Below are 27,761 nucleotides of genomic sequence, written 5' to 3' on the forward strand. Positions count from 1 at the left end.
AGGGATCAGAATCTGGAGCCATGCAGATCCAAGTTGATCCAAGTCGTCTGCATAGAGGAGAACTTTAATAGCAGGCTTGTATAAAGTGAAACTTTGTGCTCAGATTTGCTGCAAACACTCGTTTTACTTCTGTTACCCTGTTTTGATGCAGAATTCAGTTGAAATCAGGCAAGAACGGGACTTTCTTTTTTAATGTGTTCTTGTGAATTGATTGTGTATCGCATACATTTGATTTGACTTTCTGCGAGACAACAGTCGTCCGCTGGCCAAAAAAGTTTTCCAAATATCTCCACGTTATCAAGCCTGGATTTAGAAAAGAATAGTAAAAAAATCTGCACCTCCTGCTTCACATGCAATTTGTGTTTGTGTGTTCAGAGGCGGCGGCAAGAGGGGAGACCTCGGCTCATCCAGCTGGACAGCCTGATCAGGAGGAGTCGAACATTAACTCAGCTCTTCCAGGGCACCCTGCAGACTCAGCTGCTGGCAACAGCGAGGGAATGCGGCCGCCGCTGGGATGACGTGAACGCCAAACAGGAGTCCATCACAGGTCGATTGCAGGTATGCGAGTCAGACCTTCTGAGGAGGGTTTCACTTTTCTCTCTTCTTTATAATTGACCCTTGTTTTCTCTCTCTCAGCTCCTTGTCTCAGAGTGGGAGGGATTTGAAGCACAAAGGGAGGAGCTTGTCATTTGGTTGGCTGATATGGATGTCCACCTGAGTGAGGTTTACCAGCTAACAGGAAACACTTGTGAAAAACTGAAACAACTGCAGGTGTGGCCTTGTTTTGATATAACATATATTTGATATGATACATACGTCAGAGACATTGTCCTAAACTGGACTAACAAAGGACCATGAGTCCAACATGAAACGTACATTACATAAGTTAAGGCTGAAGTTCATTGATAATTTTAATCAAAAACTTGTTGTTGAAATATTTTTACTGAACATGCAAACATCTGCTGATGAAAATGTGTTGATTTATTGGTCTGTTATGAAGCTATTGCTATTTCTAATGTGTTTTTATAATTTTCTGATGTTTTATTAATTAAACATGTATTAATTGTTGTGTTATCTATAGATATAGTATTTTTATATATATATTTATTTATTTATTCATAGTATAGTAAAAATGTTTAATCATTACTGTTTAAATGACTAATATGTGACATGTATTAGTAGTGATGTGGTGCTGAGGGTTAAAATGCCTTTTTGTCTTTTGGTATATTACGAAACGGCAATAAACCATTAATATATGTCTATGCTGTGCTCGTATTTATTTTACCCTACTCAAATTCAATTTATGATACATTTTATTTTGAAGGATTTAAAGAACCATTTTTAAAGAGGTTCTTTAAAATGTTTTTTTAAAGAACCATTTGAAGGACCTTTTTTAGAATGGTTCTTTGAAAAACCATTAAAGGTGCCCCAAAGAACCATTTCTTGATGGCCATTAAAAATTCAATTAAATTTTATTCTTTCTCACCTGTCTTTCTGTCTGTTAGATTTGTATTGTTTATTGTCATTTATGCTTAGAAATATTTAACCATATATGCTTAGAGGTGTATAATCGATTGTGTAGTGATAGGATGTGTTATCCTTAATAGTCTGCAGTCTGTTTTAGGCTAAGTGCCTTTTGTTTAGATGAACTGTTGGACTTCCAAACCAGCAGGGTTAGGGAAGTCGTTTATGGGGTCACACTCTGACCACACACACACACGCACTTACACAATGCACAGGCAAGGTACTCTTTTGTGTCTATGTAGACGTCATATGTTAATGAACCTATGTATATTCATGTAACCTCAATAAAAGAGCAGTGTTACGGGGGAGCGGACGAGAGCGACTGGGGTCAAGCGAAGGAACGGCGCTTGTCGTGGTTCTCTCCCTCATGCATGAGTAACACGAAGAACTTTGCCTACTTGGTGTTTAATGCTTTTTGCTGTGTAGTTGAACTGTCCTTAACGTTCCAGCGAATAGGTTTATGCTACAAACCTATCACTGTCTCCTTTCAGTTTATAAAGGTGTTAATGTTAGAAAAAATATTTTGCCCTGCCATGCTGTTTATTGATGTGGTAAATTAATAGTTTATGAAAATATCTCTAAATCTGTTAGTCATTTTTTTTTTTAATATTCAGTAATGATCATGTCTCACCTTTAGTCTTCTCTGTCTTAGTTTCAGGTTTCCACCATGTGTTCAGGAGGTTTACTCGACCAAGCAGTCTTTGGGTTTTGGCTAAGTACTGTTTAGAATACCAGAATAGGGAGGATGGTGTAGGTTTAAGTTTATTAGATTGATACATATATACCATACAAGACAGTGTACATCACTGTGACAACAGCGTTTGTTTTCATTTGAAGGTTTTATTGTTTTACCTATAATACCAGGTGGGCCGGTCTCTAGTCAAAATGGGCCTGAGCCAGAATGGACTCTCCCAGCTACTTCATGGAGTTGATGATCGTCTGTCCATGGAGTTCGGAAACACGTAAGCTAAACTAAAGTTCAACATGTTTAGGCTGGGGGGGGGGGGGGTTCCCATGTAGCACTGAATATTTCTTTTTCAGTCACCTTTTCCATTATGTGTTTATACACCTCTCTGCATTTAATTATTTTTATTATTATCATTATTATTATTAGTAGTAGTAGTATTAGTAGTAGTGATTATTAATCTCTTTTCCACAGCATATCTCTGTCCTGTCTTCCTTACCTCACCCTTGCCACCCCTTCTTGAGCCTGGTTCTGCTGTGGTTTTCTTCCTGTTTAAATTTAGTTTTTTCTTCCCATTGTCTCCGAAGCCCTTGATTATGATGTTGGGTTTTTCTCTGTTTTGTTTGTATTATAATAGGGTCTTTACCATACAATATAAAGTGACTTAAGGCAACTGTTAATGTGTTTTGGTTCTAGCACTACTCCATTGGATCATTTTTCAGAGCTATGTTCATATCGTAGCTCTGAAGAATCATATAGTCATATACTGTCTCCTGGATGTAGAAAAGCTATTTTTTAAAACATTTCTCAAGGTTTTGGCGTTGTTGTTTGTTTTTTTTTTAATTTCTCTACTGCCTGGAATGAAATGCTTAAACGTTGTTTTATTTATGTATTTATTTAATCATTAAGCACAACTGTATACCAAAATCCTGTCAAAACAAGAAATGTAAGGATGTCAAACAAGAACCAGATTCAACCAAAAACAGAAAAAAGAAATTTCACCATTTTATTTATTAATGAAAATCTAACTTTAACAAAAGATTAATAAAGAATGTATTTAGTAATTAAGAATATAATATAAAGAATATAATAATAAAAAATCATCATATTTGCCCAAAGAAAGTTTGTCAAAATGTTTATATAGTTTCAACTCTTAGTCACATGTTTAAAAAGTACAATGTTTAGAATAAATAATGTGTGTGTGTGTGTGTGTGTGTGTGTGTGTGTGTGTATGTGTGTGTGTGTGTGTGTGTGTGTGTGTGTGTGTGTGTGTGTGTGTGTGTGTGTGCGTGCGCCTTATGTTATGTTATGTTTTGGAAGCAAAAATATTATTTAATTAGTAAAGTAACCACAAACCCAAGCTGTCCCATAAATAGAATAGAAACTACTACTTCACCTCAAAGTTGTAAAATGTCATAAGGGCAAAAGTAAACATTTAAGTACTCAGTATAGTATAAGTATAAGTATTTGACGTTATTGTTTTAGTACAGGATCTTGAGTTATATGCCAAATCCAAAATATGCATGGAGCAACACAGCAAGAAAACAGAGTGAGGTGAAAGGGGTGAAGTGGATCAGATTTTCACCACTGCAGGTGAATTTTAAGTCACTGTCCGTGGCTGGAGAGGTGAAGCTAACAAAACCTGGTGGTGTCCCAGTGACTGTGTTTCTGATCCATTCCTGGTACTTGGACACACGAGTGCCGATTTCTAGTTTCATTGGGTAACCATAGGAATCATGGAGGGTCATAACTCCACTCTGGACCCAGATTGATCCTTTTTTGATCATAATCGGAGCTCCTCTTTTCCACTGAGAAAATAAATTGGTAAAAGTCAACATGGTAGCAGATAAATACAAAAATGGAAGTTTCAAAACGGAGAATGAAGAATGCCACCATTTATTTACAGTCTGTGTATATTTGTACAAAAATAATACATAAATAGCACTGGAGTTACTTTCAAGAAGTTAATAGTTTTCATGTTCTTTTTAACTGAAAAGATTAAAGACTGAACACCCATTGGAGTTTTTTTTTCTATTATAGTAAATCCATAAAATGAAATCTGACAAATATTTCTCACGATAAATGTGACTTTAGCTGGTAGACCTGTTCCACAAAGGAGCTCAGTCCTGTCATTTTAGAAAGAATTGTCTTATGGAAAATTCAAAATATATCAAATAAAATGAATTAGCTATTAAACAACCATAAGAACTGGTATGCTACTATATAAATATATGAATAATTGCAGAAACAAAAACTTAAATATTTTTTCACACTAGCATTTAACAAGTGATTACATAAGAAACAAATAAAAAGTTGTGATTACCCAACATGAATCTTGTCTTCCAGCTCTGAGCCCAGCACAGATCATGTTCTCTGTGATCACTTTGCCATGTTTATAGTGGCACTGACACTCATTTTTTCCCACTATTGGAATAGTAACATCTGTTGGATGTTGGAGAAATACCCGTCACTATCTTTGAAACAGATTGCAGGATAGCAACTTTTGAAAGAATCTATCATAAGACTGTAATATATATATATATATATATATATATATATATATATAGATAGATAGATAGATAGATAGATAGATAGATAGATAGACATAGATATAGATTTTATTTTCTTTTTACTTACAATCAAAACCACAACCAGTGACCCAGCTGCTGATCCCACTGTGAAAAGTGCTGTTTTTTGAGGCTAAGCAGATCGGCTGAATGTAGTCTGTGAAATACACAGGAGCTGACAGCTTCAGCAGACAAATGTCATTGTTGTATGTCGTGCTGTTGTATTCAGGATGACAAATTACTTCTTCAACTGTCCGAATCACCACATTTTGACTGAAAGCTGACTGAATGTGCTGGCCCAGATGGACTACTTTATAGCTGAGTTTATCACTTGATTTAAAAAAAAAAAAGATTTAACAAAAAAACACAAAAGAGGAATCTTGTTATCACAGTTCAGAATAGATACTAAGAAATATTTTCAGTACACGTTTTCAGTAATGGACACATTTATTGCATAAATTATCACAAATACTTTTATCATGAGCAATGTAAATAATGTGATGGATATCGTATGGATGGGTTTTAACATCTTTGTGGGGACCAAAAGTTTGAAGTTTACTTGTGGGGACCGGCAGCCCCTGTGGCAACCAAAATCCCAGCCCCCACGAGTTTGAAGGCATTTTGAGACTCAAAATGTGGTTTTAGTGTCAGGGTTACAATTAGGTTATGTTTAGGTTTAGGGTAAGTGTCAGGGTTAGGCATTCATTTTTGATGGTTATGGTTAAGGTAAGCAGTTAGGGAAAGCATTGTGTCAATGAGATGTCCCCACAAGGATATAAAGTGTGTGTGTTTGTGTGTGCATGTGTGTTTGCATAGTTGAATTTTGTTATCTTCAGGCAGAGCAGAAGATTTCTTATTTAAAGTTTTTATGCTAACCTTCAAAGATAAAAAGTTAATGAATGTGCTGGTGCGTCCAAGTCACATGGCCAATATTAGATGACATAGCAACAAAAGGCTGTTTCACTGAGCTTCCAATTCAAATTTTGTCAAAAGTGAGGACTACATACCAGTTTTTAATCCTAACACAGATGCATTCCATTGGCACTTCTATGCATTTAAATCCTACATCCATTCATACATTAAAACAAACCAAACAAACCCCCCAAAAAGCTTATGTTGTCTGTTGTGGATACATCTTACTGTAAATAACATAGAAGCTTTTAGATATTTTATTATGTGATAACGATATTGTTGAACTGCTTTAGAAAATACATACGAAAGAAAAACACTGCTCTGAATCACATTTAGTGTCATACCTTAGATCATCTGAGTTTATATCAGGAAGCACCTGCTAGCCAGGGTTGGTTCTATTTTCCTAAATTGCAGATTAGGATTAGGTCATCATCAACACATGATGACAGATCTTTTAGGGCTAAGACAACAAGCTGCTGACTGTAACTTTGCATTTAATGGATCTGTCATTTAACATAGTAACAATGAGAGGTATCACAGTTCTCTGAGAAAACATGATATTCTTAAGTTGTATGAATATTTTAGACTATGGTCCGTCTATATGTTGTGGACAGCAGTTAAACCAGAGATGTGGACCACTTACAGAATTGGTCTGCTTGATCAGTTACATGCTATATTTAGGGCCGGGACGACGCGTTGACATAATCGATTACGTCGACGCGTAAAATACGGCGAAGTAAAAAAATGTGCGTCGATATGTCGTCACTTTCAAAACAGACATGGCGGCAGCGAGTAGTGGCAGCATCAGTGAGGCAGCCGCAGTCGACTTAAATCCCTCCACCCAAACACACAGTTCTACAGTATGGGGATATTTTAACAGAAAAGGAAGTGATTCAGTCGTTTGCCGGCTTTGTAAGGTGGAAATGGCCCCCACATTTAAGCTGCTTAGCAGTAACATAGCAGCTGCTGTTTAGTTGTTGTTGTTGTTGTTGTTGTTAGTAGTTTTTATTTGTGGCCCATGCTGGCAAAATGAGTCGGAATGCACACAGGCTGATTATGAGAATCGGCGAAAGACGAAAATGCTTTCATGAATAACTTTGACATAATGTAGTGGAAGAAAAATGATTACAGTAAATGTAAAATGAGCACCAACAGTCACGTGTAACATGATTACCAATGTGAAAGAGACCCGGGGACTCACTGTGATATACAGGAAGCAGCTGTCAGCACCCACTGGTTGGTAATCAGAGATCCTTCACACCAAAACTCTCCACTGGGGTCTATAATGACCCGCCAGGGCAAACTTCCTGTGTTTTTCACAATCCTACCACATGCTGACAAAAGAAAAGAAATCAACTTTCATCAGTGAGCAAATTAATCAGCCACAATATTTAGATATATCTCAGGTATTTTCAATTTCAGATCATTTTGAATGTACTGCTGGGAGAGTTCTGTCCTGGCATTCATGTGGATGCTATTTTCAAGACAGCTGACCACCTCAGCATTGTTCCAACAAAGCACACTGAGCTATAGCATGTCATTGTGTTTTATTATAGTTTTGATATTGTTGATAATTGATCTATATACAAGTTTCACTACTTCAATTACACAATACGTTTAGGATTTTTAATATTTGTCTAATGAATAGAAAATTAATAGATGGACTGAAATAAATAAAATTGTAATACAATATTTCAACACAAGAAGCAGAAGCACATGTGAGCATCTCAAAATGTGTGCACAAGATTGCACAGCTTCTTCTGTTGCAAGTGAACTTGGAGATTTTCAATTTAAAAACAGATTAAAAATTGAAACTGATTACGTTGCAAATTTCAACAAGATCACTTTCATGAGTGATTCAGCCTTGTCTGACAAGCTGCATTTGTATCCAAACCAGAGTTAGCTAAGACCCATCAGCATTTAATGAGGATTTAATTAACAATAAGATCACACCTGCAGGCAAGTTTTACATGCAATACTAGAAAAGTGATTCGTATGACAGGCAGTTACTGAAAAATATCAGTGTCTTTAAGAGGACATTTGTCTTAACAGATGTAGAAATTCTTGGAGCATGATATTTATTGTATTTTACCCACATTTACAAAAAATAAGGCAATGATTTACCAACATACTGTTTACTGTACAGCTTAACTGTATACCAATGGGTGGATGAAAGGCTGGATGAAGAGCTAAAAAGTTATATTTACACAGTTTTTTAATGATTAAAAATGTATCTCACCTGAACAGATGACAGCAGCATCCTGACCACGTTCACATGTGTTTGATCCAAATCCACTGTGTTGACACTCAGCTAGAGAATTTTCATTTCCTGAACAGGTCACATCATCAAGCCAAATCTGTCCAGTTCCTGCACCAAAGTGAGCTGATCGAGGAGCTTGTAGTGCAGACCCACAGTTTATCTGTCTGCAAACCACCCCAGCATCATTTAAGTCCCAGCCATCATCACAGACTGTTCCCCAGCTGTTATTGTGGTAAACTTCAACTCTGCCAGAGCACTGAGTTGATCCAGGCCCAGCTAATCTGATCAGAGCTATCAGTTAAATGACAAGAACTATGATTTGATATTTTCTTTACATTACAAAAAGAATTGTACAAGATAAAGGAACAGACTGCATTGCAATTTTTTCAGTATCTAAAACCATTCTCACCTGAACAGATGACACCAGCATCCTCAAAATGTCCACAGTTGTGTGTTCCAAATCCACTGTGTTGACACTCAGCTAGAGAACTTTCATTTCCTGAACAGGTCACATCATCAAGCCAAATCTGTCCAGTTCCTGCACCAAAGTGAGCTGATTGAAGAGCTTGTAGTGCCGACCCACAGTTTATCTGTCTGCAAACCACCTCAGCATCATTTAAGTCCCAGCCATCATCACAGACTGTTCCCCAGCTGTTATTGTAGTAAATTTCAACTCTGCCAGAACATCGAGTTGATCCAGATCCCACTAATCTGATTGGATCTATCACATAACAGATGAAAGATATGTTAAAATTTCCATTGCACTAATTAAAGGGCTCCATGTAAAACGCACAAGAAAAGACTGATCTGCAATGTCTTCAGTATTTCAGTGTATCTCACCTGAACAGTTGACAGCAGCATCCTGAAAATGTCCACAGTTGTGTGATCCAAATCCACTGTGTTGACACCCAATAAGAGAACTTTCATTTCCTGAACAGGTCACATTGTTAAGCCAAATCTGTCCAGTTCCTGCACCAAAGTGAGCTGATCGAGGAGCTTGTAGTGCAGACCCACAGTTTATCTGTCTGCAAACCACCTGAGCATCATTCAAATCCCAGCCATCATCACAGACTGTTCCCCAGCTGTTATTGTGGTAAACTTCAACTCTGCCAGAGCACCGAGTTGATCCAGGCCCAGCTAATCTGATCAGACCTATCAGTTAAATGAAAAGAACTATGATTTCATATTTTCTTTACATTACAAAAATGATTGTACAAGATAAAGGAACAGACTGCATTGAAATTTTTTCAGTATCTAAAACCATTCTCACCTGAACAGATGACACCAGCATCCTCATGATGTCCACAGTTGTTTGATCCAAATCCACTGTGTTGACACCCAATAAGAGAACTTTCACTTCCTGAACAGGTCACATAATCAAGCCAAATCTGTCCAGTTCCTGCACCAAAGTGAGCTGATTGAAGAGCTTGTAGTGCCGTCCCACAGTTTATCTGTCTGCAAACCACCTGAGCATCATTTAAGTCCCAGCCATCATCACAGACTGTTCCCCAGCTGTTACTGTGATAAACTTCAACTCTGCCAGAGCACCGAGTTGATCCAGGCCCAGCTAATCTGATCAGACCTATCAGTTAAATGACAAGAACTATGATTTGATAGTTTATTTAAATTTTTAAAAAAAAAGGAATGTACGAGATACAAGAACAGACTGCATTGCAATTTTTCACTATCTAAAAACGTATCTCACCTGAACAGATGACACCAGCATCCTCCCTGTGATCACAGTTGTGTGATCCAAATTGATTGTGTACACACGTAGTTAGCGAACTTTCATTTCCTGAACAGGTCACATCATCAAGCCAAATCTGTCCAGTTCCTGCACCAAAGTGAGCTGATTGAAGAGCTTGTAGTGCCGTCCCACAGTTTATCTGTCTGCAAACCACCTGAGCATCATTTAAGTCCCAGTTATCATCACAGACTGTTCCCCAGCTGTTATTGTAGTAAATTTCAACTCTGCCAGAACATCGAGTTGATCCAGATCCAGTTAATCTGATCACATCTATGAGGGAAAAGAGATTAACTTTTATATCATGTGTTAGTGACATTATAAATAGTTTATAAGCCAAGCCAAATCTGTTCAGTTCCTTGACCAAAGTGAGCTGATTGAAGAGCCTTGAGTGCCGACCCACACTTTAACTGTAGTTTATTTAAATTAAAAAAAAAAAGGAATGTACGAGATACATGAACAGACTGCATTGCAATTTTTCACTATCTAAAAATGTATCTCACCTGAACAGTTGACACCAGCATCCTCCCTGTGATCACAGTTGTGTGATCCAAATCCATTGTGTACACATGTAGTTAGCGAAATTTCATTTCCTGAACAGGTCACATCATCAAGCCAAATCTGTCCAGTTCCTTGACCAAAGTGAGCTGATTCAAGAGCCAAGAGTGCCGTCCCACAGTTTATCTGTCTGCAAACCACCTGAGCATCATTTAAGTCCCAGCCATCATCACAGACTGTTCCCCAGATGTTATTGTAGTAAATTTCAACTCTGCCAGAACATCGAGTTGATCCAGATCCAGATAATCTGATCACATCTATGAGGGAAAAGAGATTAACTTTTATATCATGTGTTAGTGACATTATAAATAGTTTATAAGCCAAGCCAAATCTGTTCAGTTCCTTGACCAAAGTGAGCTGATTGAAGAGCCTTGAGTGCCGACCCACACTTTAACTGTAGTTTATTTAAATTTAAAAAAAAAAGGAATGTACGAGATACATGAACAGACTGCATTGCAATTTTTCACTATCTAAAAATGTATCTCACCTGAACAGATTACACCAGCATCCTCATGATGTCCACAGTCGTGTGATCCAAATCCATTGTGTACACATGTAGTTAGCGAACTTTCATTTCCTGAACAGGTCACATCATCAAGCCAAATCTGTCCAGTTCCTTGACCAAAGTGAGCTGATTCAAGAGCCAAGAGTGCTGTCCCACAGTTTATCTGTCTGCAAACCGCCTCAGCATCATTTAAGTCCCAGCCATCATCACAGACTGTTCCCCAGCTGTTATTGTAGTAAATTTCAACTCTGCCAGAACATTGAGTTGATCCAGATCCAGTTAATCTGGTATCACCTTTTAAGCACAAAAAAGTCAACTATGTTTTTATTTGTTTTTTACATTTAAAAACAATACTAAATGGATGACACAAGAACACTCTGCATCTGATCTCTGCATCAGCTTATCCATGCCCAGCTAATCTAATGTTTTGTGCATCTGTAAACAGATGAAAACAGAACACAGTTCAACTCAACAAAAAAATCCCTTTTAACAGGATGAAACATGCAACACAAAAAGAGGTAGGGAGAGGCAGTCATTTGATGCAAACAGTTGGGGGTTGAAGGTAAAAGAATAGGGTTTAAAGAAAGAAACAACAAGTATGGGTGAAAGAAGATTAAAGTTAATGGTAAGGAACAAGGTATTTAACAAAGTATATAAAGTATATAAACATCTGGGGTAATGTATGATGGGAAGCTCACAGCACCCTGATGCTATCGAAAATTTGTGTTTCACCTCATTTAACCTCAGTGTACTGTTGGTATGTAGATGTAACTTTGTAACTTACTTGAGCAGAGAATGACTGTAAAGATCAGAAAAGAAAACTAATCATAAGTTTTGTTCAAGGTCATGACACACTTATCAAGCTGGTGCCTACATGATGGTGAACTCTATTCACACAATTGCTATAAAGGAGCTTTTATTATGTTTTATTTTTACATTGCTAAGTTTTTGTTTTTGTATGGGTTTATATCAGTCACAAATTGAAATTAGACATCTTTGGCTTCCAAACCCTGAAAAGTGGGGATAATAACCTGCAGTAGCAGTGGGTTACCAGTGCATAAAGCTGTTACTGGATGAGGACTGTCTGTCCCAATTTTATTTCCTTATTTTTACAACCTTTCTATTTATGTCTGGGCGCTTACTTTATAATTCAGATTAAATGAACCCCAAAGATATTCTGTGTTCTGGGCTGGTTAATTTAGCCATGCTACAATTACAAAACAAACCAGAATCTCAAACGTGAAACAAAAACACTAACTTGGCACCGGAACCTAGAATTAAGAAACAGAATTAAACAAACTGGAATTGAGAGCAAGAATATTGTTAATAACACGGGAGAAGAAAGCACATTACATAGGTAGGTTAAGACACATTAGACATTATAATACAGACTTTAATTTGCACCAATGTTTTTTCGAAATTCTATAAAGTGAGCACGAGAGCCCTCGGTGCACCTGCTTGCTGCTAAAGTCAAAGTAAACTTTATTGTAATCTCCGCTTCTTACAGTCCAGTATATAGAGAGACGAGACAATGAGGCTCCTGTTACAGCAGTGCAAGAAAACAAACAATAAATATAAGAAGAGTAAGAAAATAAATATGGACTTTAGGACAAGGGGTAAAGGGATCAATAGCAATTTAAAATTTATAATTTACAGTTTAATGATTTAAAGTCTCACACACAAACTGTCGAAAGGGGGGGGGGGGGCGGCTGCTTCCAAATAGAGCACATTTCATTCATAATGTTGTCACTCCAAGCCTATTATGTATTTATGATTTGAATCCTGGGTTGTGCGAAATCCCAGAAATAAACCCTAGACAAAGTGAATCTGTGAACTAAGGTGTAGGTGTGTTAGATCATGTTGTGGTGATCCTCGAGTTGGGGGATTTGTGTTCATACTGGAGTGCAAAATTAAAACCAATGGCAGATGGACAAGAAAAGTTCAAAGCCATCAGGCGCTCAGTTTAGAAAAAAGAGAAAAGAAAAGGAGGAGAAACAAGCAAAAAATACATTATGTTACAGATTTTAATATTAATGGGAGTGTTTGCCCAGGGCGCCAAACAGGCTAGGACTGCCACTGATTCTGAGCGCACGTTAAAACATTTGAGTGCGCGTAAAAAAAGTTTGCAGGTGCAAGTGTTGCATTTTGAGGATAAATTTATTTCGAGCAAAGAAAAGATAAATTTGAGTGAACAAAATTCATTGCGGCGTGCAAATAAATGTATTTCAGTGTTTGCTATTATCCATACACAAACATAATAGCAGCCCCTCTTGCTCAGTTTTTGCATTTGTGCTCTCAACATTTCTGCCAGTGCACGCGCAACTCAACGGTTAATGGTCCACCGTTATATTTGTGCCACAAAACCAGCCAATCACAGACTTGAATGCAAAAAAATCTGATTGGCTGTTTTCATCTCCAATCAGCTCGAAATAACGAAATGCAATATCCCACAATCCATTTTGTTTAAAACTCAAACGAGGCAGTCGCGGAGGAACACAGAGTGCCGCAGTTTGGAATACTCCTTACTCTTTCTGGGTCACAAAATAAACTTTTAAGATATTTTCATGCGAGAATGCTGCTGTTTGAACTTCAAATATCTGCTCGATTTATCAAGACATCACATATTTCCATAAGTGCTCTAATGTTTTCGGAGGTGCCTGTTACCCACCAGCTGACCGCATAGCTGGACTGGCCGTTGGGCATACCGGGCATTTGCCCGGATGGTGATTTTTCATTTTTATGTTTGTTTTTGTAATGGTATAAACAATGAAAGGTGAGGATTAGCCAATTGGTTATGATCAACTCTGGGCTGGACCAATTACAATACATCCATATTGAGGGGAAAACCTCAATATGGATGCGATTCGGGGACGAATTCAAAAGCGATTCGTCCCCGACTTCAGCTACAATGAAAAAGACACAAAGCTGGAGTTATTCTGTCTTTACGCTTTCAGCTGCCTCTTCTTCTCTCATTCTCTCCCCCACTCTCACCTGTTGCTACTTCAATCATGAAACTGATCAATGATCAGCTGATCGTCTCTCTTGTTTATTGCCCACTTTGCGCCAGAAAGAGGAAACCAGCGGATGTTGTGCTAAACAACAGCAGCTTGATCAGCTGTTAGAATTTATTTAATATTACTTTCTAGTATCAGCTGATGTTTGCTGGAGCCAGATGATTGGTTATCGATCTGAAGAAACAACTTGACTTACTCACAACAAAGTTCACCGATCTTGAGGACAGGGGTCGCAGGAATAACATCAGGCTTGTTGGCTTACCAGAAATGACAGAGGGTTCAGATACAGTTGGCTACATTAAGGCTAATCTCCCCAAGTGGATTCAGTCGCTGGAGGGGCGCAATATCAACATTAAACGGGCACATCGGGTGTACGACGGCCGCGATACTAATACCAAGAAGCCTCATACCCTGATCTTCAGATTGCTACGGTGGCAGGACAGATCGGCAAGTCTGACTACAACAGCAAAGAGGAAGAGTTTCTCTTCTGTCATGAAGAAGGTTATGGCTATGGGCCTGGAACCATTCCTCATTTACCCCGCCGTGTAGTACCAGCCTATCATGGTCCAACATTTGCTTGCTATATTATTGTACATATATAGGACATGTTTATATTACTTTATTTTATTTTTTGCTTATTTCTATATTTGTATATTTTATTTTCTCATTTTATAAGATAATTTCACTCAATTGGGAGGGTGTAGGATATACTTACCCACTTAATTTTTGTTGACTATGTGTGCACATCTGACACTGTAGTTTTTGTGTTGGAGTGAAAGGACCAGTCACGAATCAATCAGAAGTTTATGTTCTAGTATCTGGCAGGAATATGGTGGCCTTATATTTTACTGCACATCAACGTTCCTCTCTTGCTATCTTCACATTGGGACCATTCTTGGACATTTGTCGCACTGATGCTACCATTGATTATTCTGTCACTTAATGTTAATGGTCTTAACTCTGTCATTAAGCGGACATGTGTCCTTGAGTACCTTTACCGCAAAAAGGCTGACATTGCTCTAATTCAAGAAACACATCTGAAACAAGGTGATGTGGCCCGTTTTCAAAACAAACATTACAAGCTTCGTCCTCTGCCCCAAATAAAACCAAGGGTGTCTGTGTCTTTCTGAAGAGAAAATTCTACCTTACCACCACGTATAGCACAACTGATAAAAACAGCCCGCTGGCACTTGTAACTGGCAGTATTTTAAATCATAAACTGATATTCATATCTGTATACTGTTCAAATGAACCAAACAGATTTTTTACTTATATTGCCAACACACTATTAGAATACAATGATTATTCCATAGTGTTGGGTTCAGACTTCAATGCCATCGTCAACCCCATTTTTGATAAATCTCATCCAGATGCAGTAGTTAATCTCTCATCTTGTCTGTTGAATGCACTTATAATAGATCTTAACCTCATCGACCTTTGGCGGATGCAGAATTTCAACATTAGGAATTATACATTCTTTTTTAATAGACAAAAGACATTCTTTAGGATAAACTAAATTTTTGTTAGTCCTTCCTTAATTTCAGGTAATAAATCTATTTCTATTAAACCAATCTTTATATCTGATCACTCAGCTTTGTTATGTTTTGTCAATCTGCCCAATACAAAGACTAGGGCCCCCAGGTGGCACTTTAATACGTCCCTATTAACTAACTATACCTTTCTCGGCCAGCTCCAGCTGAAGGATTTCTTAGATATCAACACTAATGAGGATATTGACGCACAAGTCTTATGGGAGACTACAAAATGTTTCATTCGTAGCTTTTCCATCTTATTCTCCTCCATGCTGGCAAAAACAAAACTTGCTTGGGTGTCCAATTTAGAAAACCAAATAGAATCTTTTCAGAATCTGCAAAATCTTAGCCGGTCAGACGATCAGTCTACGCTCCTAGCTTCACTAAAAGAAGAATATGGTGCAATAAACTTGTCCAAAGCAGAGTTTATCTTGCATAGAACTAGACAGAAGTACTATTTTGAATCAGAGCGTCCTAGTCGTTTGTTGGCACTTATGCTTCAAGAATGTGAAACAGGGGCACATATTCCAGCTATGACAGCTGCAAACAGTAAAATGACGACAAATCCTCAGTCTATTAACACCATTTTCTCGTCATTTTTTTGAAAATCTGTATAAATCAGATAGCTTTCTCAAACATCTGGAACTACCTCATATTCCACAAGCAGATCAGGATGAGCTATAGAGGCCCCATTAATTCTAGATGAGCTGCGTAGAGCGCTGAAAGACCCTAATAAAGGTAAATCACCTGGACTGGATGGCCTTCCGCCAAAACTATTTCTAGAACTTTGGGATATAATAGGCTCACTCATGCTTGGCTCATTTAATTTTGCAATCCGGAACACGTCTTTCCACAGAATTCCAGAAAACAGCACTTATTATCCTTCTCTTAAAAAAGGGAAAGGACCCTCTTGAGTGTTCTAGTTTCAGACCAATATCTCTGCTCACAACTGATCTCAAAGTATTCCCAAAAGCCCTCGCATTGCGCTTGGAAAGAGTTATCCACGTTTTAGTCAATGCAGACCAGACGGGATTTATCTGAGGGCAGCTTGCATCTGATAACATAAGACGGCTGGTACATATCATAGATGCCGCTAACGGCTATCAAAATCCATGTGCAGTATTCTCACTTGATGCAGAAAATGCCTTTGATAGGCTAGAGTGGGATTATATGCGGATGGTATTAAAACACTTTGGGTTTAAGCAGAAATTTGTTGCTATGATTAAGACACTATATCACTCATCCCTTGCTAGTGTCTTAACAGGGGGCCTGATTTCTCCCCCGTTCACATTGCAGAGGCAGGGTTGCCCTCTCTTTCCTCTCCTGTTCTCCCTCTCTCTAGAGCCCTCAGTGCAAGCCATTAGACAGTCCACAATTTCTCCCATCAGAATTGGTGGTCAAAATCATATCATATCTCTATATGCAGATGATATTATTCTGTTTTTAGACAAATATGAGACATCCATCCATTAATAAAAAACTTTGACCATTTCAGTTCTCTATCTGGCTACAAAATAAACTGGTCAAAATCTGCCTTGATGATCTTGAATGTTAAAGCTACAAAAATTTCCTTACCCGGGTGTGTTCAGATCAAAAGCACTTTTACTTATTTGGGTATTTTAATTCATAATAGTATTCCAAAGATAAACAAGGACAATTTTACTACTATGCTAAATAAGATCAAATCTGACTTTCAAAGATGGGACAATTTAAAAACTTCACTTCAGGGTAGAATTAACGCAGTAAAGGTGAACATACTACCATGGCTTAATTTCCTTTTTTTTATGTTGCCACTCTCTCCTCCTCCAACTTACTTTAAAGACATAAACTCTGCGGTGTCTAAATTATTTTATTTGGAATGTCAAAAAGCCTAGAATACGTTTGTCAACATTGCAGAGTCCCAAATTGTTTGGTGGCCTGGCAGTACCAAACTTTGAGTTTTATTACTGGTCATTCCAAATCAGAGCGCTTAGTACGTGGGTCAAACCAGAGGCTACTACTGCATGGAAAATGATCGAATCTGCCAAGGCAGCACCGCATAGACTACAAGATTTCCTGTTTTCTAATATACCTGCCAAAATGCTCTGTAACCACAACAAATTTGGACTTGTTATTGCCAATTCTATACAGGTATGGAGGAAAATAGAATGACGGTTAGGTGTTCCAGCGAAATTTTTGTAAAGGTTCACCATACTGGCATAATATGAAGTTACTATGTGGCAGCCAACCATTTGTTCAACCCTCTTGGCTTTCACTCGGGATAAACCTTTTTGATGATCTATTCAACGCCCAAGGCCTTCGTTCATTTCAGGACTTAAGGACACGTTTTTCCCTTGCTGCATCTTCTTACTTTGTGTATCTGCAGCTCAGATCAGCTTTAACAACATATGGTATCCCCTGGGACTCTCCTCTCCCTTCTCATCCCATGCTGGAATGGATCGTGCCTAACTCTGGCAGACCCTCTGTTTCCAAAATCTACAACAAATTAGCCGAACATGGTATAAAGCCCCTGCCCATTGAATCTATTTGGGTCAGGGAACTGGGAAAACTACAGGTTAATATAGACTGGGATACAGTGTGGTCTAATCTGAGTTTGACTTCTAGGAACCTGGCACATCAACTAATTCATTTCATAACCATACACAGAACATACATTACACCCTATAAGAGACTCCAGATGAAACTACGGGCTACATATCACTGTCACATATGCAATGATTTGTCACCAGGCACGTTCTTACACATGTTTTGAGATTGTCCAGTTATATCCAATTTTTGGGTCTTTCTAAACTCTGTGTTATTTGAGGTGCTGGAAGTTTTTTATATTCCCAATCCTGGTCTTTGTCTCCTTAATGATACTTCTGAAATTTCCTTAAAACAAATAAAATGCATAATGTTCACCGGATTCACATCCCCAAAGAAGACAATTACTAAGCAATGGTTTAGTCTTGACGTTTGTATGGAATCATTCTGGATAAAATGTCTTATCCGTATCATTAATCTTGAACATACCACCGCAAAATTAAATAAAGCTCAATCCACAACTGTCGAAGCTTGGAAAATCTTCTCATCCAAAGTTATCTCCTGGAAGAGGCAATAACTGGTTATAACTTGTGTTTTTGTGTTTTTTCTTTCCTGTCCCCATGCCTTGTGACCAATGTTTGCTTTGCTACTGCAGTTTACAGTTGTATGTCTGTACATACATGTCTTATTTTCTGTATCTTCGCCCCCCCAAGTACACACCCAGATACTTCAAACTACCTCTTTTCCACTTTAAACCACCTGGAAGCTGCGGGAGCTCAGCAAATAAATCTCCTAACTTATTGACATCTTGCTGACTGCTAACAAAAACAACAATAATATCATCAGCAGATGCAGATAAGCTAAACAACATCTTAAAACCTGCTAAAGACATCCCAGCAATAGAACACCTAACATTTAACATTGGTTCAATACACAGAGCATATAACATACCAGACAAGGAAGAACCTTGTCTAATACCTCTGGTTACTTTAAAAGATTTACACAAATAACTGTTTATTTTGAGTACACTTTCAATGTCTTTGTACAACGCCATAATCTTGGCAATTAAATCCAGAGGTTACGGTGCTCAACTCTGTCAAAAGCCTTTTCTTGGTCCCGTACATCCCAATGAACTGGAGACCTCCAAAATATTTCTGACTAGTGATACATTACTAACAATAGACCTGCCTGGTGTCATGTATTTAATATATATATTCTTAGTGCTTATTGTCTGATTATATTGTTTTATGTGTGCCTTTATAAACCAGACCCAGACGAGACCAGAACTAGGTTAAGAGTGACAAGTTGCCCTGGCAACAGACTTTAGAAAGAGGAAGTGCAAAGCTGCACCAGAAATTTGACACAAAGAAAAGAGGAACTGAGTAAACGGAGTGTGTGTGTAACGTGCTGCAAAAATATATAACGAGATTGGCTGCTGCTGCCTCAGACTTGAGCTGGCGTTTCTGTGTGTGCTCAGTCTCCATTTCCGGGAATGTAAAAATAAAGATCATTTTCTGAGTTAGACCACTTTGAACTGTTTGTCTTTCTTCGCCGCCAAAAGAATACAAAGTACCAAATGCAATAGGTTTGTGCTTGGTGGACAACCTGATCCATCACCTTCTTCAGCCTGTTTGCCAGCACTTTTGACAGTATTTTATCATCAGTGCACAATAAAGAGACAGGCCTCCAGTTCTTAATATCTTGAAGATCACCTTTCTTTGGTCACAGTGTTAGAACTGCTCTCCTGCAGCTCTGAGGTAAAGATCCTTCAGCAAAGGTCTCTTCAAAAACCTCCAAGACATTGTAAGAATAGACTATCGTAGTATTTAGTTGTATTAACGATAGTAAAGCATTATATTCATTATTCATTAAGTAGGTCATAGGTCGAGCTGCTAAACATTCACACATAGTACATAGAACTGGGAGAATAGGTCAGAGGTGTATGTAAGAAGCAGAGATGACACAGCTGCCGTTAGTGGGATGAGGATTTGGTAAGCCAAAGCAAGGAGAACACTGTGTGCGGAGAAGTGGGCTGCAAGGGCACGAGATAGGGAGGCAGGAGATAGAGAGGGACCAGCAGGCCTCTAGATTGGAGAGACAAATGTTGTTTATTTCTGTGTCATTCTATGCTGCTGGAACTGCCCCAGTGGATTTTGATGTTGGATGCTGAGCTGTAAAACTCCCCAAGTACATGTAATAAAATTAATTGATTAATTGATTGTTTATTTATTTAAACAGGAATTGAATTGAATATAACACTTTTTTATGATGCATTATACTGCTGATTTATAAGAAATGCTGTTTGCAGAGAATCATGGCCTTATTTGTCTGATTAGAAAGAGCAAAGCATACTGCACAGGAAGCCAAGGTCATAACTTAGGCTCACTGAGAGAGAGAAAAAATGTGAATGCTTAGTTTGGAGGGGGGTTGAAGCTATGAGAATGTGAGAAACAGTCAGACACTTCAAGATTTTGCCGGACACCCTCCTGCGCAAACACGGTGATTTGCTTCTTCCCATCACCTACTATTCTTCTAAGCTTGACCCAGTGGCTGCAGGCCTTCCTGGATGCCTGTGTGCAGTCACCGCATGTGAAATAGTTGTGCTTGCCTCCTGCAACATTGTTGAGTATTCCCCTTTGACCGTGCAGGTACCCCACGCAGTTTCTGTTATTTTGCTAGAGCTAAGAACCTCACACTTGTCTAAGGCTTGCTGGCTCAGGTATTCTTCTATGTTGCTTGATATGCCTAACATCACATTGAAGCACTGCACAACACTGAACCCTGCCACTCTCCTTCCTACACAAGAGGGTGGTGAGCCACACGGCTGCATTGCTGTGTTGGCCGAAACCTGTACACCTCGCATTGACTTGCTATATGCTCCTCTTGGCAATTCTGAAATGGTGTTGTATGTGGATAGCTCCTCCTCACGTGATTCAGGAGGAACCAATTGGGTGGGTTTTGCTGTGTGTTCTGATCATGACATTCTTGTGTCAGGCTCGCTGCCCAAGCATTTCTCTGCACAGACTGCGCAACTTGTGGCATTGACAGAAGCCTGTAAACTTGCTGAGGGTCATTCTATCACTATCTACACTGATTCTCGCTATGCGTTTGGTGTGGTGCATGACTTTGGCACCCTGTGGAGACATAGGAAGTTTCTGAAATCTAATGGATTGCCCATCCTGAATGTAGACCAGGTAGCAGCGTTGCTGGATGCCTTCTTCTACCTGCTTGCATTGCTGTGGTGAAGTGTGCAGCACATACAGGTAATACTGACTGTGTCTCAAGGGGAAATGCTGCCGCTGATGCCAAGGCAGCTGCCTTGGGGGGGCTGTCTTTTCAGCTTGTTTTAGCTTCATTGCCCACTCCTGACCTTACTGACCTTTCTGTTTGGCATTTTTCTCATGGCCGCCCATGCCCGCCTAAGCATTTTTTCCCTTGGTTTCTTAAGTGGGCACACGGGTTGGACCATGTGTCCAAAGGGGGGATGCTACAGGCAGTAACAAAGCTGTGGTTCGCAAAAGGCTTTTCTGCAGCAGCTGGACATTTTTTTTGTATAAAGTGTCTCATTTGCATGACCAATAATGTGGGACGTACAGCTCATGTAGACATCCATGTAGACATGGATTTTATTGAACTAACACCATCAGAGGGAAAGAAGTATTGTTTAGTGGTGGTGGACATGTTTTCCAAGTTTAGGTTTAGGTTGCGAACACATTGTGCATATCACCCACAATACGGAGGTGCCATGGAAAGAGTGAATGGCTCTTTGAAAACAAAATTGGCAAAGTGCTGTGAAGAAACTGAACTTTCATGGCCAAAAGCACTCCCCCTTGTGTTAATGCACATACGCATGCGGGCCAGACCTCCAACACATCTCAGGTCTTATGAGGTGTTGTATGGGTGCTCTGCTATAGTGGGGGCAGAGCCTCCAAAGTGGTGAGCCATGTCCACAGAACTGTGTGACAGTGAAATGATTGTGTATTGTCAAAATCTCTCTAAGACTCTCTCGCAGATACACCAAAACGTGAAGGCAGCCATGCCTAAACCAGCAGAAGGACCATTGCACCCGTTTAAGCCAGGTGACTGGATGCTGGTGAAAGATTTCAAGAGAAAGCACTGGAAGGCAAGGTGGTGGCTCAGTCCATTCCAAGTTCTGCTGACCACGCAGACAGCGGTAAAGGTTGGGGAACGAGTTACCTGGATCCACGCCAGTCACTGTAAGCTGTTTCCAGAGGAATCACCTGGGGAGGCGGGAGAGCGACCAGGTGAAACATAGGGGGCAGAATGATCCCTGCACCTCATCCAGGCAGTACGCAGTCCAGCCTCTAATTGCAACAATGCGTCATACTGAGAAGCAGCTCATCATTGGAGTGGCCCTGCTGCTCTTCACCGGGCTGATGATTGCCCTGTTGTGGAGCCTCTGGGGTGATCCGCAGAACCGACCTGGTATCGGGTTCTTTGGAGTATGGGACCAGGTGGTTGGACAGCAACCCCCAGGGCTGGTTTCAGTCATTATGCAAATGAACTGTTTATAAGATCGGGGAATCCTGCAGTCAGCTGAGACTGAAGAAGTCACTTGGATGAGTGACGAAACGTTTCTCCCAGAATACGCGAAGTCCAGATGAACAGAATCAACTTTTGGAGACCCAGGGTAGGTAGTTTCAGTACACGGGCGTAGATGTATTACTCACTGACTAGGGCTGAGGTGGGAGGAGACACAGCCACAGGAAAGGTAAAACCATTGATTTTAACAATAAAAAACATAACAAACAAAACTTTGTTTTGACATAAGTTGTGAAAGCAGCGGATGGACTTATTTCAACTTGGGGGTAGATGTCGGGGGTGCAGATCCACTGGGGTTGTTCAGTGTGAAATTTGGGATGGCCACACCAAATGCAAAGGTAACCAAGAATGCAACCTCAGCACATGCACCTGTGGAGCTGTCAGTTAGTAACTTATTTAAACATAACTGGACCTGAGGACGTGATGCAAAAAGAGACAGGTTATGTAGCTAAGAATGTGTGGCTGGATTGGATAACTCAGCGGTCCCCAACCTTTTTTGCGCCAGGGACCGGTTTATGCCCGACAATATTTTCACAGACCGGCCTTTAAGGTGTCGCGGATAAATACACCAAAATAAAACTAGTACCGGTACCGAAAAAAATAAGATTTGTTCATAACACACGTGAAAAGACCCAGGAAAACCGAATTAACGATAAAAACGATAACAAAATAACGCTGAAAACTGATAAATGGTGTGATAAGGTGATAAATGTTACTGAATGGACAAATATGAGCAGCATTAATGTTGCTCGTGCTGACCTGTTCTGGTGGTGTGGTGACAAGATTCTGAGGGACACCCTACCACGTGGCTGGTCAGGAGCTTGTACTATTGTAAGATTGGCACTCCCTATAGTGATCTCATGCTACTGCAGAGACCCATATGGGTAGGACCCGCAGAGCCACGTCAAAATATTTTGATTTAACTAAAAACTCCCCAACTTACATAGATGCTATAGGTGTTCCTAGAGGTGTTCCTGATGAGTATAAATTGGCCAACCAGGTCGCAGAAGGGTTTGAGTCCATCTTTCTATGGATAACCCCAAATAAGAATGTAGATTGGATAAAATATGTTCATTATAATATTCAGCGACTGCCTAATTTGACACGGGATGCAGTGGCAGACCTATCTGAACAGCTGGCCGCCACTTCCCTAATGGCCCAGCAAAATAGGATGGCCTTGTATATGCTTTTGGCTGAGAGGGAGGGTGTTTGTACTATGGTAGGTCCTCTGTGTTGTACTTTCATCCCTAATAACACAGCTCCAGACGGCTCTGTAACCAGGGCACTGGAAGGGTTGAGGACACTGTCCACCCAAATGACAGAGGACTCTGGTATAAATAATCCCTTGGATGACTGTTTTCTTTTGCAATTATTTTGGTAAGTATAAAGCCATAGTGGTGTCTTTGTTGATGTCCATAGCCACATTTTCTGCCATACTTACATGTTGTGGCTGTTGTTTCATCCTGTGCCTTCACACCCTATAGTGCATAAGTTGATCACAACTATGCTGACAAAAGAGGATGAGACTCCTAAATTTCAGGCTGAAGATAGGGACAGTGATGAGGTTAGTGAGAGTGAAGATGAGCATTAAGGTGTGAAATTAATCTGTGCTTTTGTGGGGGGGGGGGGGTTCTTTTTTTTCCTTCCTGACCTATAGAATGATGCACATTGTGAAATCTCTTTTGAGAGTACAATGGTGTTGATGTTATGTACAGAAGTTGGGAAAGAAATTTCTATGTTTGATGGGGTTGTTATCACAAAGGGGGAATTGTACTGGAAATCTCTTTATTTTATGTATTAATCGCATCACTTTAGTAATAGTAGTAATGCTTTCTCAACTCAATGTAGAATAATCACTCTTGACACCAGTTGTATGCATGTAAAATGTTATCGAGTGGGCCACAAGGTTTATTGCCTTCTCACAGTGAACCCATTGAAGACTTAAGGGTCTCCAGACATCCTGTTCTAAAGGAGGTGACAGTTGATCTGTCTTAGACTAGGAGAGGGTCAAGGATGAGCTGGACTGAAGAGACTGAAGAGGTGTAAAAGGATTCAGGGTAGTGTCTTTCCTCAGAAAAACTGGTTTGATCTGAACCTTTTTCTCCACTGCAGTGTTTTTCTTTTCTTTTTAACCTAACTTCAGAAGACATGCTCACCTGGTGGTGCAATTTTATATGAGATTTTCCGCGACAGCAGGTTTCCCCTACCTTGTACCTTGTACCCTTGCACAATTACTGAAACTTGCATCACTGGCGAACAATCGCCTGGGAGTCCATGAGCATTGATCACCATTAATTTATCAAAGACCACTCATCAGTGACCATTGGGTGGAATAGTAGCTCATAGTCAAAGTAGTCATTTATTTTAATGGAATCTCTTCCTTCCTTATGTCACCATCTATTTTCTGAGCACCATAATTGCACAGCAAAGGTAAGGTAGAGGCCAGTTCCATTAAGAGATTTGATTGGGAATTCCAGTCCATTGGCTCATGTCAGTGCTCACTTACTACCAGGTACATGCCCAGTATGCCAGAAAAAAAAAAAAAAAAAAACCCTGTATTTTAACAAACTCAAAATTCTGTAAATAAAAATACAGTAAATGAAAAATACTAAAAATCTTGCTACTGTAGACGTTGGGGAAAAAAAGCTGTAAAAAAGTTACTGTAAAAACAAAGTTACTGTAAAAAGTAGCTATATTGTAACAGAAATTTCAGTAGAGTTACTGTAAATACATAAGAGCGTATTGCTCTTATGCATAACAGCAGTAAGCATGCAGCAGCTATCAGTAAGTCATTAATCAAATTTACAACTCTACATTACGTCTGTTTACACTGTAGAGTTGGATCATTAGACTGATATATTGGCTAGGTGTAATGGTTTTTCAAGTACATTCTGGCTCTTATTTTACCCCAACAAACATTATATTTGTAACAAATCTAACAATTCACTGTGATAATTTTTTTGCAAGTTGTTTTACTCATTAATTGTATTCCAACAAATAAGAGATGTCTAACTGAGGCAGGAATAAGCACTCCCACTAATGTAGAAAGGAAATTTAAAGAAAAACGGGTACAGATAAAAGACGAAACAAACACTATTTAGCAAAGTCTTGCAAAATAGTTCTTGGATGCTTACCAGACCTCTGTGAATGACCATCTGAAAAATGGAACACAAAAATAAACATGATAAACCAGTATATTTAAAAAAGATATGTGAAAATTCAACTTGGACCTACTCTCTTGTCGAAAGTGATTTTGTTGTTGTTGTTGTTGTTGTGAGCAGTTTCAATTAGAGTTTGGTAATAAAGGGGTAATTGTAGGATAACAAGAAAGAATGTAATAATGTGGTAATTTCTAAGTTATTACAACTGCCAAAGTAATAACCACTTAATATCCAACTTATATCATTCTAGCAATACTGGTAACAGTTGAGTAATATTAGGCTGAAATGTATGTAATTTGATAACAACAGCTCAGAAACTCGGGGTTATAATGTGAAAGCAGACAACAAAGCAGCAAAATGAAAAACTCCTTGTTTTTATTTAATAACATTTAATTTAACTTGGCCGCTGTTCAGCCCCTGTTGAAAGTTCAGACGTCACAATATACATCAGTTTTTAAATTTTAATGACAGAGTTCTGATAAAAAAAATTTTTTACATACATGTGGTGCATCTTATTGTGACACCTGATTGTTCTCTTCTGTACCAAATTTTTAAAAAAAAGTCAGGTGTACTGGCATCATTTTTAGATAAATAGTTGTATATGTTTACTAAATGTGTGCATAAGTTTTCAAAATGTACAATTTATATTTGCATTTCAAGTAATAAAAATGATTTACTCAACATGTCTGTGGGTTTTTACTCAAAAAAATACTTTTATGATTTTATGTTTTTTGTGTGATTTCAGATCAGTTGTGTTAACACAGTATGTCAATGAAAAAAACAGCTAAATTCAGACACGTGAGGTTGAGCTGAAGAATGATACCAAACAAGGCAAGGAAAAATAAAATAAAATAAAACAATTTGAAGGTGAAATGCAAATGTAAAATCAAAAGGAATCAAAAATGGCCAGTTATATTTTGGACCTCAGAGGGTTAAGCAAAGAAATCATGAAAAATTAGGTTAAAATTCTAGACTTATTGGGCTACATATTTATTTATTATACAGGCTATACAGTACATAAAATCAGAATTTGCATGTTTTATGTAACTAGTGTTTAATGATGTTGGCTACACAAAATAATTACTTATAGACTATATTTATATGAAAAACAGAAGTTACAGAAGGTAATTGAGTGGTAATAACATTTTAAAAATTACCAGTTTTTCTTTCTTCCTTGTTACCCAACTATTATCACTTTATTACCGAGCTGTATTCCTATACTATAACCACCAGTTTTTAGGTTCTTATTATCCTATTTCATAAATTTCAGGGTAATATCACTCAACTGTAACCAGTGTTGTTACCATGATATTACTTGGATATTAAGTGGTTATTACTTTTTGTGTTTTTTGTTACCTCTTTATTACAGAGCTGTAATAGAAAGTGCAACCTTTTTTTTAATTAATATTTTACAAACTCTATTAAAATTACCACTATAATACCAATTTCAGCATTATAATATCTATTGAAATATTTTAGATGAACCACAAACAAGTCTTAATTGAGAAAACTTTTAGTATTCCAACTTTACAGCAATCATTCAGATAACATTACTGATTTACAAACCAGTTCAAAGTTATAATAACTAAAATTAAAAACAAAAAGAAAACAGATGCCAATTACTTGTTTGTTAGATTCGAAAATATGTAGGGTCTTTCAAATAATAGGTTGCAAGCAATCCAGGGATGTTAACATATTTGCTTTTGGTGACAAATATAAAATTTAAAGAAAAATCATGTCTTGTCCTGGTACAGGAATGGTAACTCATTTTATATTGAGTGCCACATTCTACAAAACTCATCTTGCGTATCATCATGCCACAGTATCAAGATATTATATTTACAAATATTACATTTTTAAGTATTCATAGTGTTTAAAGAGCTGAATGTAAACTTCCAAATAACATTGTACTCTCTCCATTCTTAGGCTAAGTAATAAGACAAATGTTTAATAATATTTACATTTCTTTCTCACCTTTGCAAAAGAAAATGATCATCACAGAGAAACAGCACACAAACCACTGAAGAGCCGCCATCACTAACTACCCCTGTTTCCATTTGACTACAGGTATTAAACACTGCAAAGTTGCTCGGCTCCACCCCCTCATCCCCCCCCCCCCCCCCACACGTCCCAAAAAAAGTCTTGAGGCCCGTGTTCATACACTCCAAGAGCACATTCTTTATATTCTTTGTGTTAAATGTGAAAAACTAAAA

General features: G+C 38.5%; 1 protein-coding gene across 1 annotated transcript; it reads right to left on the reverse strand.

Moving 5' to 3' along the window:
- Positions 1 to 1,605: 1,605 nt before the first annotated feature.
- Positions 1,606 to 27,654, reverse strand: LOC146522506 (scavenger receptor cysteine-rich domain-containing protein DMBT1-like). The gene is made up of 12 exons (XM_085154619.1): positions 27,523 to 27,654; positions 25,522 to 25,542; positions 10,738 to 11,049; positions 10,196 to 10,507; positions 9,654 to 9,965; positions 9,219 to 9,530; positions 8,358 to 8,669; positions 7,928 to 8,239; positions 6,890 to 7,022; positions 4,847 to 5,106; positions 4,533 to 4,651; positions 1,606 to 4,017 (listed from the first exon to the last, which is right to left on the reverse strand). Exons 1-12 carry the CDS (start codon positions 27,581 to 27,583, stop codon positions 3,709 to 3,711), a joined length of 2,775 nt encoding a protein of 924 aa, XP_085010745.1. The 5' UTR covers positions 27,584 to 27,654; the 3' UTR covers positions 1,606 to 3,708.
- Between the last annotated feature and the right edge of the window lie 107 nt (positions 27,655 to 27,761).

This window comes from Neolamprologus multifasciatus, chromosome 3, assembly GCF_963576455.1.
Source record: "Neolamprologus multifasciatus chromosome 3, fNeoMul1.2, whole genome shotgun sequence".
In the NCBI taxonomy this organism is placed as follows: Eukaryota; Metazoa; Chordata; class Actinopteri; order Cichliformes; family Cichlidae; genus Neolamprologus; species Neolamprologus multifasciatus.